The sequence below is a fragment of the Solea solea genome, chromosome 2, assembly GCF_958295425.1.
Source record: "Solea solea chromosome 2, fSolSol10.1, whole genome shotgun sequence".
NCBI classification, from domain to species: domain Eukaryota; kingdom Metazoa; phylum Chordata; class Actinopteri; order Pleuronectiformes; family Soleidae; genus Solea; species Solea solea.
The window spans coordinates 16998923-17012552 of NC_081135.1; the positions used below are offsets into that span (position 1 = coordinate 16998923).

Below are 13630 nucleotides of genomic sequence, written 5' to 3' on the forward strand. Positions count from 1 at the left end.
ATGTAGGCCATTTTACCAGTGGTGGCCAGCATCATGAGGAGATGATTTAGGCCATTATTTTCAGAAGGTGACAAAATATAACTTATCTCCACACAGATTAATGATTTGAACAGCAGAATTTGTACAAAAATAAAACACTGTTTCTACAACAAGAGTTTAACAATAACATCATATATGAAAGTCAACTATTCAACCAATGCAGTCAATTCTATAATTATTAATTATTCACAGCAGATAATTTTGGACATGAAGTATGAGAACAAACACAGGTTTGACCAGGTCAGATAAACCTGGTTAAGCCTCTTAACTCTTCTCTTTAATCCAAAATATATGAAATAATCAATCATTATTATCTCTTATTTTGTGTTGTTATTATTTGAGATTTAATTTAATTTATTATTTTTTTGCATTTGTGTATGGTTTACAAATTATCCAGGCTCCCGTTATCTTGTTGTTTTAATAAAGATTTACAAAAAAGCTCTTCTGAGATAGCCTCACATGTGAAGGATACACAAATGTATCCTTAAAAACGGGCATGTGTCAGTTGGGACAGCCCACTGCACAGTGCTGTGATGCATTTTCATGACATCTGGACGACAAATGCACACTTGGAGGACAGAGCCTTGACTATGGGGACACAGCTAACATCTGCATTACATTTTGTATTTATGTTGTAGAGACTACATACCTGGAATTTCCCACCCCAGTTCCACCAGAATGAGATGAAACACAACACAACACATGTCAAGTTTTGTACAGCTTACTCCTGAAGTCTTATGACTACCGTCACAGCATTTGTTGACTCAGTAATATGAGACTCAAAACACACATTGGCAAGGCATACCTCAGGATATTCTGCCCTTTTTTGCATCGCAAAAAAATGTACAGTGGCCCGCTGCAACGACCCAAAACACATGCAGGAGAAATGAGCTGCATATTCACAAACGCTGCAGATTCAAAAACACAAACAAAAACAAATGCAACATGAGAAACACTCTGCACAAGAAAAATGATCTGCAGAAAGAAACAATCACATTTACCATAAAAAGGTTGCAGTCAAGCTGATTTTAAGGACATCGACATCCGGTTTTCAAAATAAAAACACTCAGATCACTGTATCTGTGTACATGTTTGAAAGCACACCTCCTCGCAGCTATGATTCAGAGACCTAGTCAGCATTCTGTTTAAAGGGGATCAATACAAAAGGGTTCTCTCATTGTCACTAGCACAGAATTGTTCTGCAGGGCCTGTTCCGCTCCAAGTCTTGTCTTTTTACACTGAGATGTACTGTTTCTGATTTTATTTGTGTGTGTGTGTGTGTGTGTGTGTGTGTCTGTGCCACACCAGTACAACCCACCATGTCGGAGACCACAGCTCTGGGTGCAGCCATGGCCGCAGGGGCAGCAGAGGGTGTGGATGTGTGGAGCCTGAGTCCCAGTCACCTGCCACATGTCACGTCTGAGAAATATGAACCTCAGATTAACCTTAAAGGTAAGAAAAGAAGACCAAGTAAAATGTTCGTTGTGTTTTTCCCTGGCATTGTCAAGCATCTTAAAGGTTTGAAAATGACTTTGCTGTATCTTAAAAACTCCATTATTGCATTTAAGTCAGGACAAGGTTAAGAAATCAACAGTTTCTAATGAGCCAATGTGGTAACACCTAAAGGAAGAAGCCATACAGGTTCAAGAAATAGAAGAACAGGAGCATTTCTGCCTGTGGAAACTTGTTTACCATGACTATGTAAGACATGTTTACACTACTTAAGTCATTGCCAACTGAACAAGAATATAAATGATCAACACTTGTGTGCAAATTTTAACCATATCTTCAAGGGCAATTTGCCCTGAGCCATTGCTTTTTCTACTAAGTCACACCATTAGTTGTGACTTGACCATCACATGCAGAGAAAAAGCTTAGTTAAACACGACTAAACTACTACCGTCTAATAACAGAAATCCCTCCTTTGACTTGATACCGTTGTTGTTTCCATTAGTAGTGCTTTGTAAAAAAATGTTCAGGTGTATTCGTGTGGATGCACTTTACTTATAATGTCAAGATAAAATTCTTTTCTGGATGGAAATCTTATTTGTTTTTTTTCATTATGTGGTTTGAAAATGAAAATATAGATCTAGTATAGATCTACACCAACAGAAAACACACAGTTTAGTTTTATTATTATTTCAAAACTGGGTCTGTTTGAAAATGTTGTGAAAGAAGAGTTGCTCTGCTTCTGTCTCCACAACAAACAGAGAGCGAGTTCCGCTTTGCTCGGTGGAAGAAGGCCGTCCAAAAAGCAATGAACTGGGAGACGACAGAGCCTCACTGCCATTCCAACGGTATGCAACAGTTTTTATCCAAGCCTGAAATAATGTATAGTTTCTACTGGAGATATTAGGTTCCAGCAAATGACCAATTTATCTTTAGGTGAAATCAAAGCATTTGTACTCTCTCTTTCTATTTCCACTTGTGTTGATTCAGGCTAAAATCAAGATTATATAGAGCTCAGGGAAGGGAGTTCTGGTCACAAGTGTTCATATTTAGGACACATTTGAACTCCAGGTGTGATCAGACTTAACGCTGTCTACTTGTGATCAGATCTCTGGATGGATGTTAAAGGCATAGTTCAGGTTTTTTGAACATGAACTAAAGAGGGAATGGGTCAGTTGATCATAGTTGTTTGTCTATGTATGTGTCCATGTGATGGACTGGTGAACTGTCCAGGGTGTACCCCACCTGTCATACCCCACCTATGTCAGCTGAGATCGGCACAGCTCCCCTCGCGACCCTCATGTGAAGCGGTAGAAGATTGGATGGATGGATGAACTAAAGAATATCACCATTTTAAATTCTGAGAACCATCAGAAAGGCCCTCAGTCGAACCGGGTTCTGAACCTGTGACCTTCTTGCTGTGAGGCAACATTATTTGCTAGCCACTGTTACACCACAGGCCACTATGATGAGTCCATTTTTTCATAAAATTAAATCTGCAAAATTGATCACCTGCATAGAGAGGTCAGTTAGTTCAGTCTGTTAGAAGGTGAGCAGCAAGTTAACCATGGAGTCTGAGCTTTGTGTCAGTCAAGCCTTAGTGTTCATGTTGTCATGATGAGCATGATGTTTCTGTTTTTGTCACTCTTTCACACCCTCTTCCTGCTGACACAGCCAGGGACTGTTGCTCTGTCACCAGCTTAGACTAACCCAACTGTTCTGTCTCCCGTGGAGATGATTTAAACACCACTAGAGGTCGTTGTAGCTAACGTTCAACCACACCTGTTGCATGTGTCACATTTGTGCTCAGCATGAGTGGATAATGAACATTTTAACTGTCTATAGCAATAGCAAACACCTGTAAAACAGTGCTTTAAACTCATTAAATTTCTCTATAATACAGTGAAATCACTTTTTCAATTGAACAACAAGAATCTTAAATAAGATCATTTCACAAGGTACTGTAATGATGGCAAAGATACAGGCTCCCCTTTGTGGCACTTCAAAATAAATCACTAAGACTGTATGTTGGTGACGTAGCCAGCACTTACAATATTAACAATTTCTCCCATTAATGGAAATTCACCATCAACTTATTTTAAGTCTTCCTTAGTGCGAAGTGCAGTACAATGGCTGCATTGCACATAGTGGCAGAGCCTTGACCTGGAGAATCTGAAAGATTGGCTGACGACGCTGACGACGCCGAGTGACAGAGCAACAAAGGCTGCAGTTTTTCATGTGTGCTTTATAAGCTGTGTTCTCTGTATGAACTGCTTTTACACTACATTTGACATTCAACCAGAACAAAATCCATGCGTGAATCTAATAATCGTCTGTTTTCTTCACCACACAGATACGCAGCAGTAGAGAATACAGGAGTGGTCAGCAGCGAGATGACGTTGTAGAAGTAGGATCTTGAGATTGTGAAATGAATTAAAACAGTTCAAGCTGAAGAGGTGGAAACAAGTGACCAGTGGAGCATTGTTCAGCTTAGGAAATGCTAATTACTCATTTAAATTATTTAAAACTGTTGTTAAACTGTCTTGTAGAAAATGTGAGTTTGCCCTCTACAGGAAATGAAATGGAAAATCAGACATTTAAAGCCTGAAGTGTCAGATCAGGTGATTATCGTTCAGGATAAGCAGATAAATATGAATGGAAATATTTCGGAAACAAATTAAATTGAAAGGTTCTGTCCCCCACAAACAAGATGCAGCTTCTAGCAATTATAAAATCAACAAGAACTTGTATACCACTGTATTTGCTAATGTGCCATCACTGAATCAATGCGGAAATGTTGTGACGCAGTTTTGAAATCATTATCTCCAACATGTTGAGAATCCATTTCTAGAAACTACCTGGTGCTGGGCTTATGTCCTTTTTATTTAAAATGACAACAGATTTGTAACATTTTGTACTAAAAGAATGAAAATATTTTCTTGTATGTAATTTTGTACTTTAACATTATTTTAAATGGGGGAATGTTAAATTTCTGCTGTGAATGAAGAGTATATGATGATAATAATTTATAAAAGGGACATTTGTTTAAATGTATGTTTTAAAGCATGTTTAATTCTTTATACATGAAATGGCTGAAGTTACTCTGATGCAGAATGACACAGGGATTAAGTCATTTTCGGCAGAAGTAAAATGTGTCCAGATTTTTAATTGTTATAAAGGGAACAGAAGCCTTTGACACGTGTACATACAGTTCACTGGATTATGTTTGCATTTCTGTACATTGCTTTTCCGTCATCTGTTGTATAAAAATGCTAAAAAGACTTTTCCATGAGCTACAGGAATGTAAAGATTCTGTAACAAATACATCAGCACGTCACATGGTTTAAATCAAGTTCATTTCATTGTAATTAGCATTTATAGTCTGAACAAGTAAATGAAGGAAATATCATACTGTGTATTGTAAGTCAATAAAGAGATTTAATGTCTGAGTCTTGACATTTACAAATGACTCGTACACAACAGAGAGGTGAGTTTGGATTAGAAATTAAAATGGAGTTGTGGTCTTGACACTCCATGGTTCTCTGCTCTGTGAGGACAGCAGAGGAATCAGTTCAGGGAGAGAGTTGTCTTCTTGAAGGGTTTCAGCGGGAGAACTGCCTCTTGTCACCCTTTCCTTTGTTGACGTGCTTGAAGATTCTTGATTTGTGCGCGTTCTTAGACTTCTGGAACCCAAACCCTCCTCCTCCACCTCGCTTCTGCGGCTTCGCACCTCTGCTGCTGTGGACATCTGAGGAGCAGCTGAGTTAAGGAAAAAAAACTGTCTCACACCACATGATGACAATATGCAACATCTATTCATTCACGCAATTAAATCAAATAAATTTAATCTTAAATGTCCCTAGAAGGTTTTCTACACTTATGACTTCACTCTATAGATGTTGCAAACCACTAGAGAATGACAGGGATCACCACCAACAGCTAAGTCTGCGACCAACAGGCTACTTTATATGGACCTGATGTTTTATTTTATTTGTATTTTCTAATTATTTGGAGTTTGACAAAAGAACACAGCGGAATGTAAATGGTTGCATTTCTGTTTGTTAAAACAATAAAATCATTTTTTGTTGTATATCAATCTTTTGATCTGTCACAATAATGTAATTATGAATTTAAATGAAAATGCCTCAAGTTGAGGGCTTTTCTCAGCAATTTTTAGGTGTGATTAAAAAATAAATTAATTAGGTGAATTAATTACAGTTAATAATTAATTCATCTCATGACAGCACTAGTCACAGTCCCACCTCTCTCTTGTGCTGACATTCACTGTCCCTATCCTTGTCGTTCGGAGATTGTTTGGCAGTCATGCTAAACTACTTTAAATGACAACTAACTAAAGCCAGCCTGAAAAGACGCTAGATATCCTGACCTCAGCGAGTTCAAACATGGGAGTGAATGAAAAATTTGAAGTGTTGAAGATAGCTCGTTGCTGTCTGTGACTGTGTTGTCTGTGTGGTCAGTGTTTCTCTCTCCCTCTCTGTGTCTACAGTCAGACCAACTCTCCGCCTGCATTGCATACAGCTAGTTAGGGTTATGACAGTTATCGCTAGATTTTTTAACCAGTCACTTTTGGGGGTCTTGAAAGGCAGTAAATATAGCGACAAAGTCATATTTGGTGAAGCACTGCAGTGTCACTAACAGGCCTGGCATATGTACTGCAGTGTTTTGAGTCATTTTTGGGGGGTGCTTCTTGAACATACATTTTCAATCTATACAACTCGCTCAATCCACTCTCTACTGTCCCCAAACCACCTCCCCAACGAGTGGGAGGTGGTTTGTATATTATAGATGGGTGGGGCAATGGGTGACGTGAGAGCAGGGTATACCGGCTATTGGCAAATCTCGAATGCAATAGCAGGTGTTCGGCCAGAGAGAGAGAAACACACACAATATGCATCATTCAAATACTTACAAATAAATTACATTTGGACCTGGAACACTAAACAACATTACTCCATATCCACATACATTGGTTTCCACCTGAAAAAAGTTAAGTTCTGCTTTCATGAAAATAGGATGTATGTCAAACGACTGCAAAGGATACTCAGATCAACGTATGGGGGAACCTTGAAGCCAAATGAGAGCGCCACCATCGGGAGGTTGAGGGTGTTGATGCTGTAGATCTGTTTGAGCGAGTGCGAGTCATACGCCCTCACATACGACTTGTAAGCCTCTTGAGCAGACTTGTGCAGGTAGTAGTTCTTCTCGATCAGCTTCTCCAGCTGAGGAATGACACAGTTTTAGATTAGATCCAGGTCAACCGTCTGATACATGATTACATAACTTGAGTATTACAACTGTTGAGACATGTTTATACATTTATTACACATTTCTGAGTGATGCAGAGTCATTACCTGAGACTGGATGTCAGAAATCTTACTCCAGGAAAATTCAAACTCGCTCAATGGAACCTTAAAAAAAACAACAACAACCAAACCTTAAATGACACCAACGATATACAGCCTATGTTGTCAATAGTTGTGTTTACAAAATTTCTTGTGCAAAATGTCTTCGTTCCAAAAAGATTTGTTCCATATGGAATCTACAGTTCCATCATTTACATAGTACCAAACCCGGAACTCACTTTGGAATGACTGTTTATATGAACCCTGATCTGAATGATAACCAGCATATACCAGCCCTCTCGTTCAAAATGAAATTTGTTTCCGAGTGGGCTGTATTGGATCATAGTTTTTCGCCATGTTTATATGACATTCTCTCTGAAATCTTGTGTCCCTGTACTGTAAACACTGCTCTTGTCTAAATTGGGGCAAATATTTTGATATAATATTTTTTACTGTTATACAGTTTTATCATCATTGTTAAAAAAAAACAAAAACATGGGAAGATTACAAATCTTAACCCATAAAGCACATTCAGCACAGAAGCTGTATAATTTAGAAGTAACTTAAAGAACTACAATCAGTTAAAAAACAGATAAAAGCATTAAAAATTGTATAAAAGTTCTTTTTTTTCTCATGACTGAGAACTGACAGGTCTATCTTTATATACACATTCATCGATTGCTGTAACACAGGCTCATTGATATGCATTTGAAAAGTAGCAGATGTAGTTTTTACCTTGGCCTGTTTGAGAAAGCGCAGGAAGCCGAGCTCCTCTGGTCGCAGGATGAGCAGTGCGTGGCCTCTTGCATTGATGCCTCGGGCTGTTCTGCCCACTCTGTGGATGTATTCCTGTGGATGCAAAGTCACAACTTAACTCACACTCCCCAGAATTCTCCTTTTAAGTTTAAGTTAAAAATAAACACCTAATATCCATAAACACCAAGAGCTCTAGATATCATGTTGTCGGTCTCCATACCTTGGGGTCATCTGGAGGGTCGTACTGGACGATCCAGTCTACTTCGGGGATGTCTAGTCCTCGAGCTGCTACATCTGTGCACAGCAGGATGCCTGAATCAGCGTTGCAGAATTGGAAGAACGTGGTGGTACGTTTGGTCTGCTTCTGTTTGCCCTGGAACACAGAACATCAAGCAAAAGTCAAACAGCAGCTGATTCTATGGCAGCTGAATAGTCGGGACATTTCTTTCACAGTAGGTCATACAGACTGACAACTTTTAGCTGTTATTAGGGCAGTAAAGTCTCGGTCGACTGGTCGATTTATGAGTCGATACGTTCTGGTTCTGGCATATTTCAATGTTTTAGTCTAATAATCATTGATTTGTTTTATAACTGCAGGCGCACTCGCCCGCAACAACAGCAGCTATCTATTTGCGTCTCAGCCGCGAAGCTGAGCTTCTATGTTCAGTGTCGCTCTGTGTGAGGACATGCACAGAGACAAATAATCTAAATATTCCTCAACAGTTGATATTGCGCTGATATCAACATAGCATAGTATATAATATATTTTTGGAAATCATGCGTCATGATATTGTGCAGATGCACGTGATGCAAACGCTATTCAGAGCCATCAGCCGATTTGGAGAATCTTGACACTCCTACCAATTATTAAATACGACACAAAATACACACGTGAAGGACAATGGAAGGAAAGACTTACATGGATGGCCATGACCGGCAGGTCAATGTAGTTGAGGAGCTCATAGTGGAATTTCACAGACATACAGGAGGAGAAGAAGACCATCAGCTTCTTCTTACGGTTCTTCTTCAGGAAAGTGAAGAGCAGCAGGAATCTCTTCTCTGATGGGCACACCACATAACCCTGCAACACACACAAGTGAGTTTTCTTCTCGAGTGCACACGTGACTTTAGAGGCCAATGCTGATATTTGTGCTCTGCAGGGTAAAGTACCTGCTCCAGACCATCGACAGTCGCATTGTCTTTGTTGTCGTCCACCCCGACGTAGAGAGGCTCTTTCTTCAGTGATATACGAGCCAAGTCCTCAACCTTACGGGTCTGAGTGGCTGAGAACAGCATGGTCTGCCTCTTCTCTGAAGAAAAAAGGCACAAACATTTGTCACATGTTTTTCATGTCCATGATGATGTATCATAAAGCATTACTTTTCACAATTATAACAGTTAAAGGGGACATATTATGCAAAATCAACTTTTTAACCATTTTAATACTTATATTTGGGACTCTGGAGGCCCTACCAGTCACCAAAGTGTGGAAAAAGAATACTCCGTCATGTTTTCGTGGTCCACCTAAGTGTAAGTATAGGCGATAAAACACTCGATGTTGAATTCCCTGCGCTTATGACGGCAGCATGCGCATTTTACCGCGAATGTTACCGCCCACCAGTAAGTTTACTTCGAGAGCTCCACCTTAGCTCCACCTTGTCCCTGCGAGAGTGCAGGCGAGGGAGGAAGAGCGGTATTATGTCAACGTGGAGGGACAAGTGTGCTGTTGGTGGCTGCACAGTGGAGCACAGTGTTTTACACAAACTTCCAGCCTCAGAGGATTTTATATATGAAGCTAATGTTCCGGATAAAGTCAGCAAACGTGTGTTTGTGTGTTTGCACCACTTCACATCAGTTTATTCAGCTCACAGCGCGCTGCTGGCGATCAGCGGGGGCGATCAGCTGTGCTGTCCCTAAGTGTATTTAACTGATTTACAGTTCGGCACTGTTCAGCTCGATCCTTATGTAGGACGTCTCTTCCTGTGACGGCACTCTCGCTGTTTTCTGCGCATGCTGCCATGTTGATATTGTCAGAGAACTAGTGGAGGGAGGGGGAGACGAGAAGCAGCTGAGCGAGTGAGCGCTGTAAAGAGGACAAATCAGAAACCCCCTGGAAGAAGAGGGTGTGTGTTTGCCTGTGTCTCATTTGCATATAAAGGGACCATGCACGAAAACCGAGCGTTCTGAAAGGGGCGGGTTTAGCAGGGTTATTGAAATGCTATTGTGCTTCATCCTTATGGTATTTTGACCAAGGTATGTCACTGACATGTTCATTAGGACACAAGGGAACTATTTTAATGGGGGAAATAAGGTATAATATGTCCCCTTTAAATGATATTGGCAGTCTGTGATCTTTAGAAGAATCCTGACTGGTGTTTGGACACATCAGTGTTTAACAAAAAACAAGCATCGATCTTATTTGACTGAAATGCTTAAACCCGGAGTACACCCGAAATAAAACTACACAATAATCCAGTCCCAACAACAACGGATACCTACTCGGCAGCAGTTTGATGATCTGCTTCAGTTCCTCCTCGAAGCCCACCTCTAAGATACGGTCTGCCTCGTCGATGATTAAACACTGTAGGTTCTTGTACATGAACCCAGAAGTATTCTGTAGAAAAAGATGATCATAAAGACAAATTATGAATAATGAGCTATTAGATATACCACTTCTGTCTCTGCTGAAGCCAGGGTCCTGGCAGTAACGATGTCCTTCAGGATCAGCTCAGCTCACCTGCAGATGGTCCAGCAGACGACCAGGTGTGGCCACCAAGATGTTGACACCGTTGACCAGTCTTTGGACCTCAGCGGAGCGGTTGCTGCCCCCCATGACCAGACCGTATGTGTGCACATGGTGTGTCATCAACTCCTTCAGTACACCATAGGTCTGCATTGCCAACTCACGTGTGGGTGAAAGGACCACTACACCAGTTCCTGATAAAGGAGAAGGAAATTTGGTCAGACATCTGCAGTTGCATTCATGAGAAGTGCAACATAAATTGCTTAGACAACATGGAGCTTGCCATGTCTAAATTCATTGACAATTACTGAACAATTCAAAGAAAGTGACTTTGTTGGTGGCCTATAAGTGTAGCTGATTGGGATAACAAATTGTTATGTCACAACAGCTCAACAACTAACATGGAGCATCATATAAAAAAGTCAAGGCTAACTTTTGGATACTCCAGAAACTGTGCACTTTACTTATGAAGTTAAAATAATTAAATACACTGCCATTACTGGCTATGTGTATGAGAATAATAAAGGTACCACGTGAAGCACATTTGACTACAGATGTACAAAGGTCAAACTAAATCCTATAGTTTGGCAAATTGAGAAAAAAGAGACAGACCTAAAACTATCAAACATGAAGACATTTTTTTGATTATTACCATTTCTGGGCATGAACTTGAGTTTGTAGATGAGCTCTATAGATGGAATGAGGAAGGCCAAGGTTTTACCACTGCCAGTTTTAGCTGCGGCAAGTACATCCCTAGCAAATACAAGAAGAAAGCACAATCATTCAATTTCTTAATTTTTCTGACTACTACAGAATTGTGTGATTAAAATAATACTGATGCAAAAATAATTTTAGATTGGTATTTAGTCCAAAATTAGTTTAAAAATGATCTGCAATTCCGTTCTTCTCAGACTTACCTTCCTTCCAGAAGGGGGCGAATACTTTTGTGCTGGATCTCAGTCATGTGTTCGAAGCCCATTTCCGTCACTGCTTTCAGAGTGCTCTCACTCACCAATCCATCGAGAGAGGCAAATGACTTGTCTTCAAATGCCCCTGAAAATAGTATTAAATGAAACGTTTATCTAAAAGTAGGCTCAAATAAAGAAAGACAACATGTGAGGAACAATAATTTAGGTATATTTTAAAAGATAAGGGAAGCTAATGAGGAGTGTGGATCAACATGTCCTTGTAGTTATTGCTGACAGAGGAATTATAGGTGACTCCTCTTGATGACAACTACATGAGTCTCTGTATGCCCTAGTTGACACCACTTTCATGATGGAAACATTGAAAGGGCAACACATAAAGGCGACATAACTTAATTGATTCAGTTCCTAGTTTCCAGAGTGTGTGCACAGGGTAGACCTCAAAATTTAATCTGAGGGATCGGATCAGAAGAACAAACACTCAAGATGACTCCATGCAATTTTACCACTGCTGGCAAGATAGTGCAGAATTAACAGATAAAAGGTCAGCGATATTCAACAGTTTTATACCTGTTAGTCCAGATGGTAACTCAGGTTGATCTTCCTCCTCACCATCTTCCTCTTCACCATCGTCATCCTCATTTGTCTCTACATCTGCAGCTTCATCTGATTCGGCAGCCTGCTCTTCATTGTCAGACATTTCTTCTGCTTCCACACTTTCATCTTCTTCTGACTCTGCTTTGGTTTTCTTCTCAGCTATGACAAGAATTGAGAAGTTCGTGTGAGTTACCCACTATAAGCTATAACCTAATTGCTTCATTTCAAAAAAGAAAATTTAAGCACATACCTGGTGATTCGCCAACATCAGTGAGCTTCCGTTTCTTTTTCTTCTTCTTTATAGAACTGTTCCCTATGCTGGCATCTTCCACTGGTGCCTTGTCCTGTTTCTTCTCGGACAACTTACAAGAAGTTGCTGCTTCCGCCGCAGAACATTCATCTTCCAGTCCGTTTGAATTTACTGTTAATTACATAACACCACATCAGGCTGATAGTAAAACACTAAAGGCTGATCATATTAATGAGAGCCGTCATCCAACGTGTCTTACCCATGAGGGGAGTCTCGGTAATGTCTATGTTACAACACTACATATTTACAATATCAGAAATATGACCAATCACGATGACATGGTATAATTGGCTTCCCTTGCATACTATCGATGTTTAACATTGTAGATTTAAGAATATTCACGCTAAACCAGTGTGACAACCCGCAGAGCTAACACAGCTAGCTTAGCGGGCGAACTTCGTCACCTCTTCAAACACATAGATTAGCAGCAACTGCAAGAATTTCGTGTATTTCTATTTACAGTCCTCACCAGTTTCATCGTCGTCTGTCTGTTTCTTGAACAGTTTCCGTTCTTTATTCTTTTCATTCCTCTTCTGAATTTTTTTGCGCAGGAGCTTCATCTGTAGGTCCGCCATGTTTACGGTCCTCAGCACCACACACACGTGTGTGTGGTGTTCAGGACCCCTACCAGGGTCTACTCTGCTTTGCCGGAATGAAAATGCAAAGACCTTTCGAGAAAATAACTCAGGCACATACTCAGGCTGACCATAGCATAGCTCCACCCATTACGTTCTTCTTTTATGTACAGTTTTTTGAAGTTCGTTTCAGACGTTTCTCTTTAAAATTGTAAACACAATCCTAAAAGTTCAAAATACACTCATTTGACTTTTAATCAAATGTAAAACAATTGTTTCAAAACCTTTTGTTTGTATTCAAAGTAAAACAACACATATGGCCATTCAATGCACAAGGAGTACTTAGCAATAATGACTTACTTCATAAATAAATGCAAAACACCACTGCGGAAATAGCAGGAGAAGATAATCTTTTATGACTAGATATTTGCATATTTCTGCTCTCATCAAACTTACTGTAAATGTTTGTCTGACTGGAAATTGAAGTTTGTCACACTTTTTAAACTGCTTGCGCTCCTGCACCAAAGCCCACTGAGAATTTTTTATTTTTTTTTAGCTCTCAGTGACACTGCAATTGTTTGTTTAGTCTGTTTCACTAAGATAAAGCTAAATAAATTATTCACAAACAAAATAAGGCATGCATACTTAGTGGTGGAAGCAGCAGTTAATCAATAACTTCTGTATAAGATGAAATAAAATAGCTCATTTTCTCTGACTGGTGTGCAGAGTGGTTGGTTTACATAGCAACACAAACTTCACTTTGCCAGTGTAAAAGGCTGCCTAACCATTTATTTGGTAAGCCTTTAATTAAGTGAGTTAAATCTGTTTTTCCTTATCACCCAGTAGCAGTTTCTTTTCACTGAGTTTGCTGG

General features: G+C 39.8%; 2 protein-coding genes across 3 annotated transcripts in view; one reads left to right on the forward strand and one right to left on the reverse strand.

Annotated features, from left to right (window-relative positions):
- Positions 1 to 4650, forward strand: part of LOC131448260 (glycerol kinase-like) — a 21456-nt gene extending 16806 nt beyond the window's left edge. For both annotated transcript variants that reach the window (XM_058620560.1, XM_058620569.1), the window contains 3 exons: positions 1348 to 1491; positions 2250 to 2336; positions 3842 to 4650. In XM_058620560.1, the coding sequence (XP_058476543.1) occupies positions 1348 to 1491; positions 2250 to 2336; positions 3842 to 3855 (245 nt within the window). In that variant the 3' untranslated portion in view covers positions 3856 to 4650. The remainder of the gene's footprint in view (positions 1 to 1347; positions 1492 to 2249; positions 2337 to 3841) is intronic.
- On the reverse strand, positions 4635 to 12809 carry ddx18 (DEAD (Asp-Glu-Ala-Asp) box polypeptide 18). The gene is made up of 14 exons (XM_058620547.1): positions 12653 to 12809; positions 12124 to 12294; positions 11847 to 12032; positions 11268 to 11403; positions 11003 to 11103; positions 10345 to 10544; positions 10107 to 10221; positions 8778 to 8917; positions 8527 to 8688; positions 7828 to 7980; positions 7587 to 7700; positions 6861 to 6917; positions 6551 to 6728; positions 4635 to 5236 (listed from the first exon to the last, which is right to left on the reverse strand). Exons 1-14 carry the CDS (start codon positions 12756 to 12758, stop codon positions 5091 to 5093), a joined length of 1965 nt encoding a protein of 654 aa, XP_058476530.1. The 5' UTR covers positions 12759 to 12809; the 3' UTR covers positions 4635 to 5090.
- Positions 12810 to 13630: the final 821 nt, after the last annotated feature.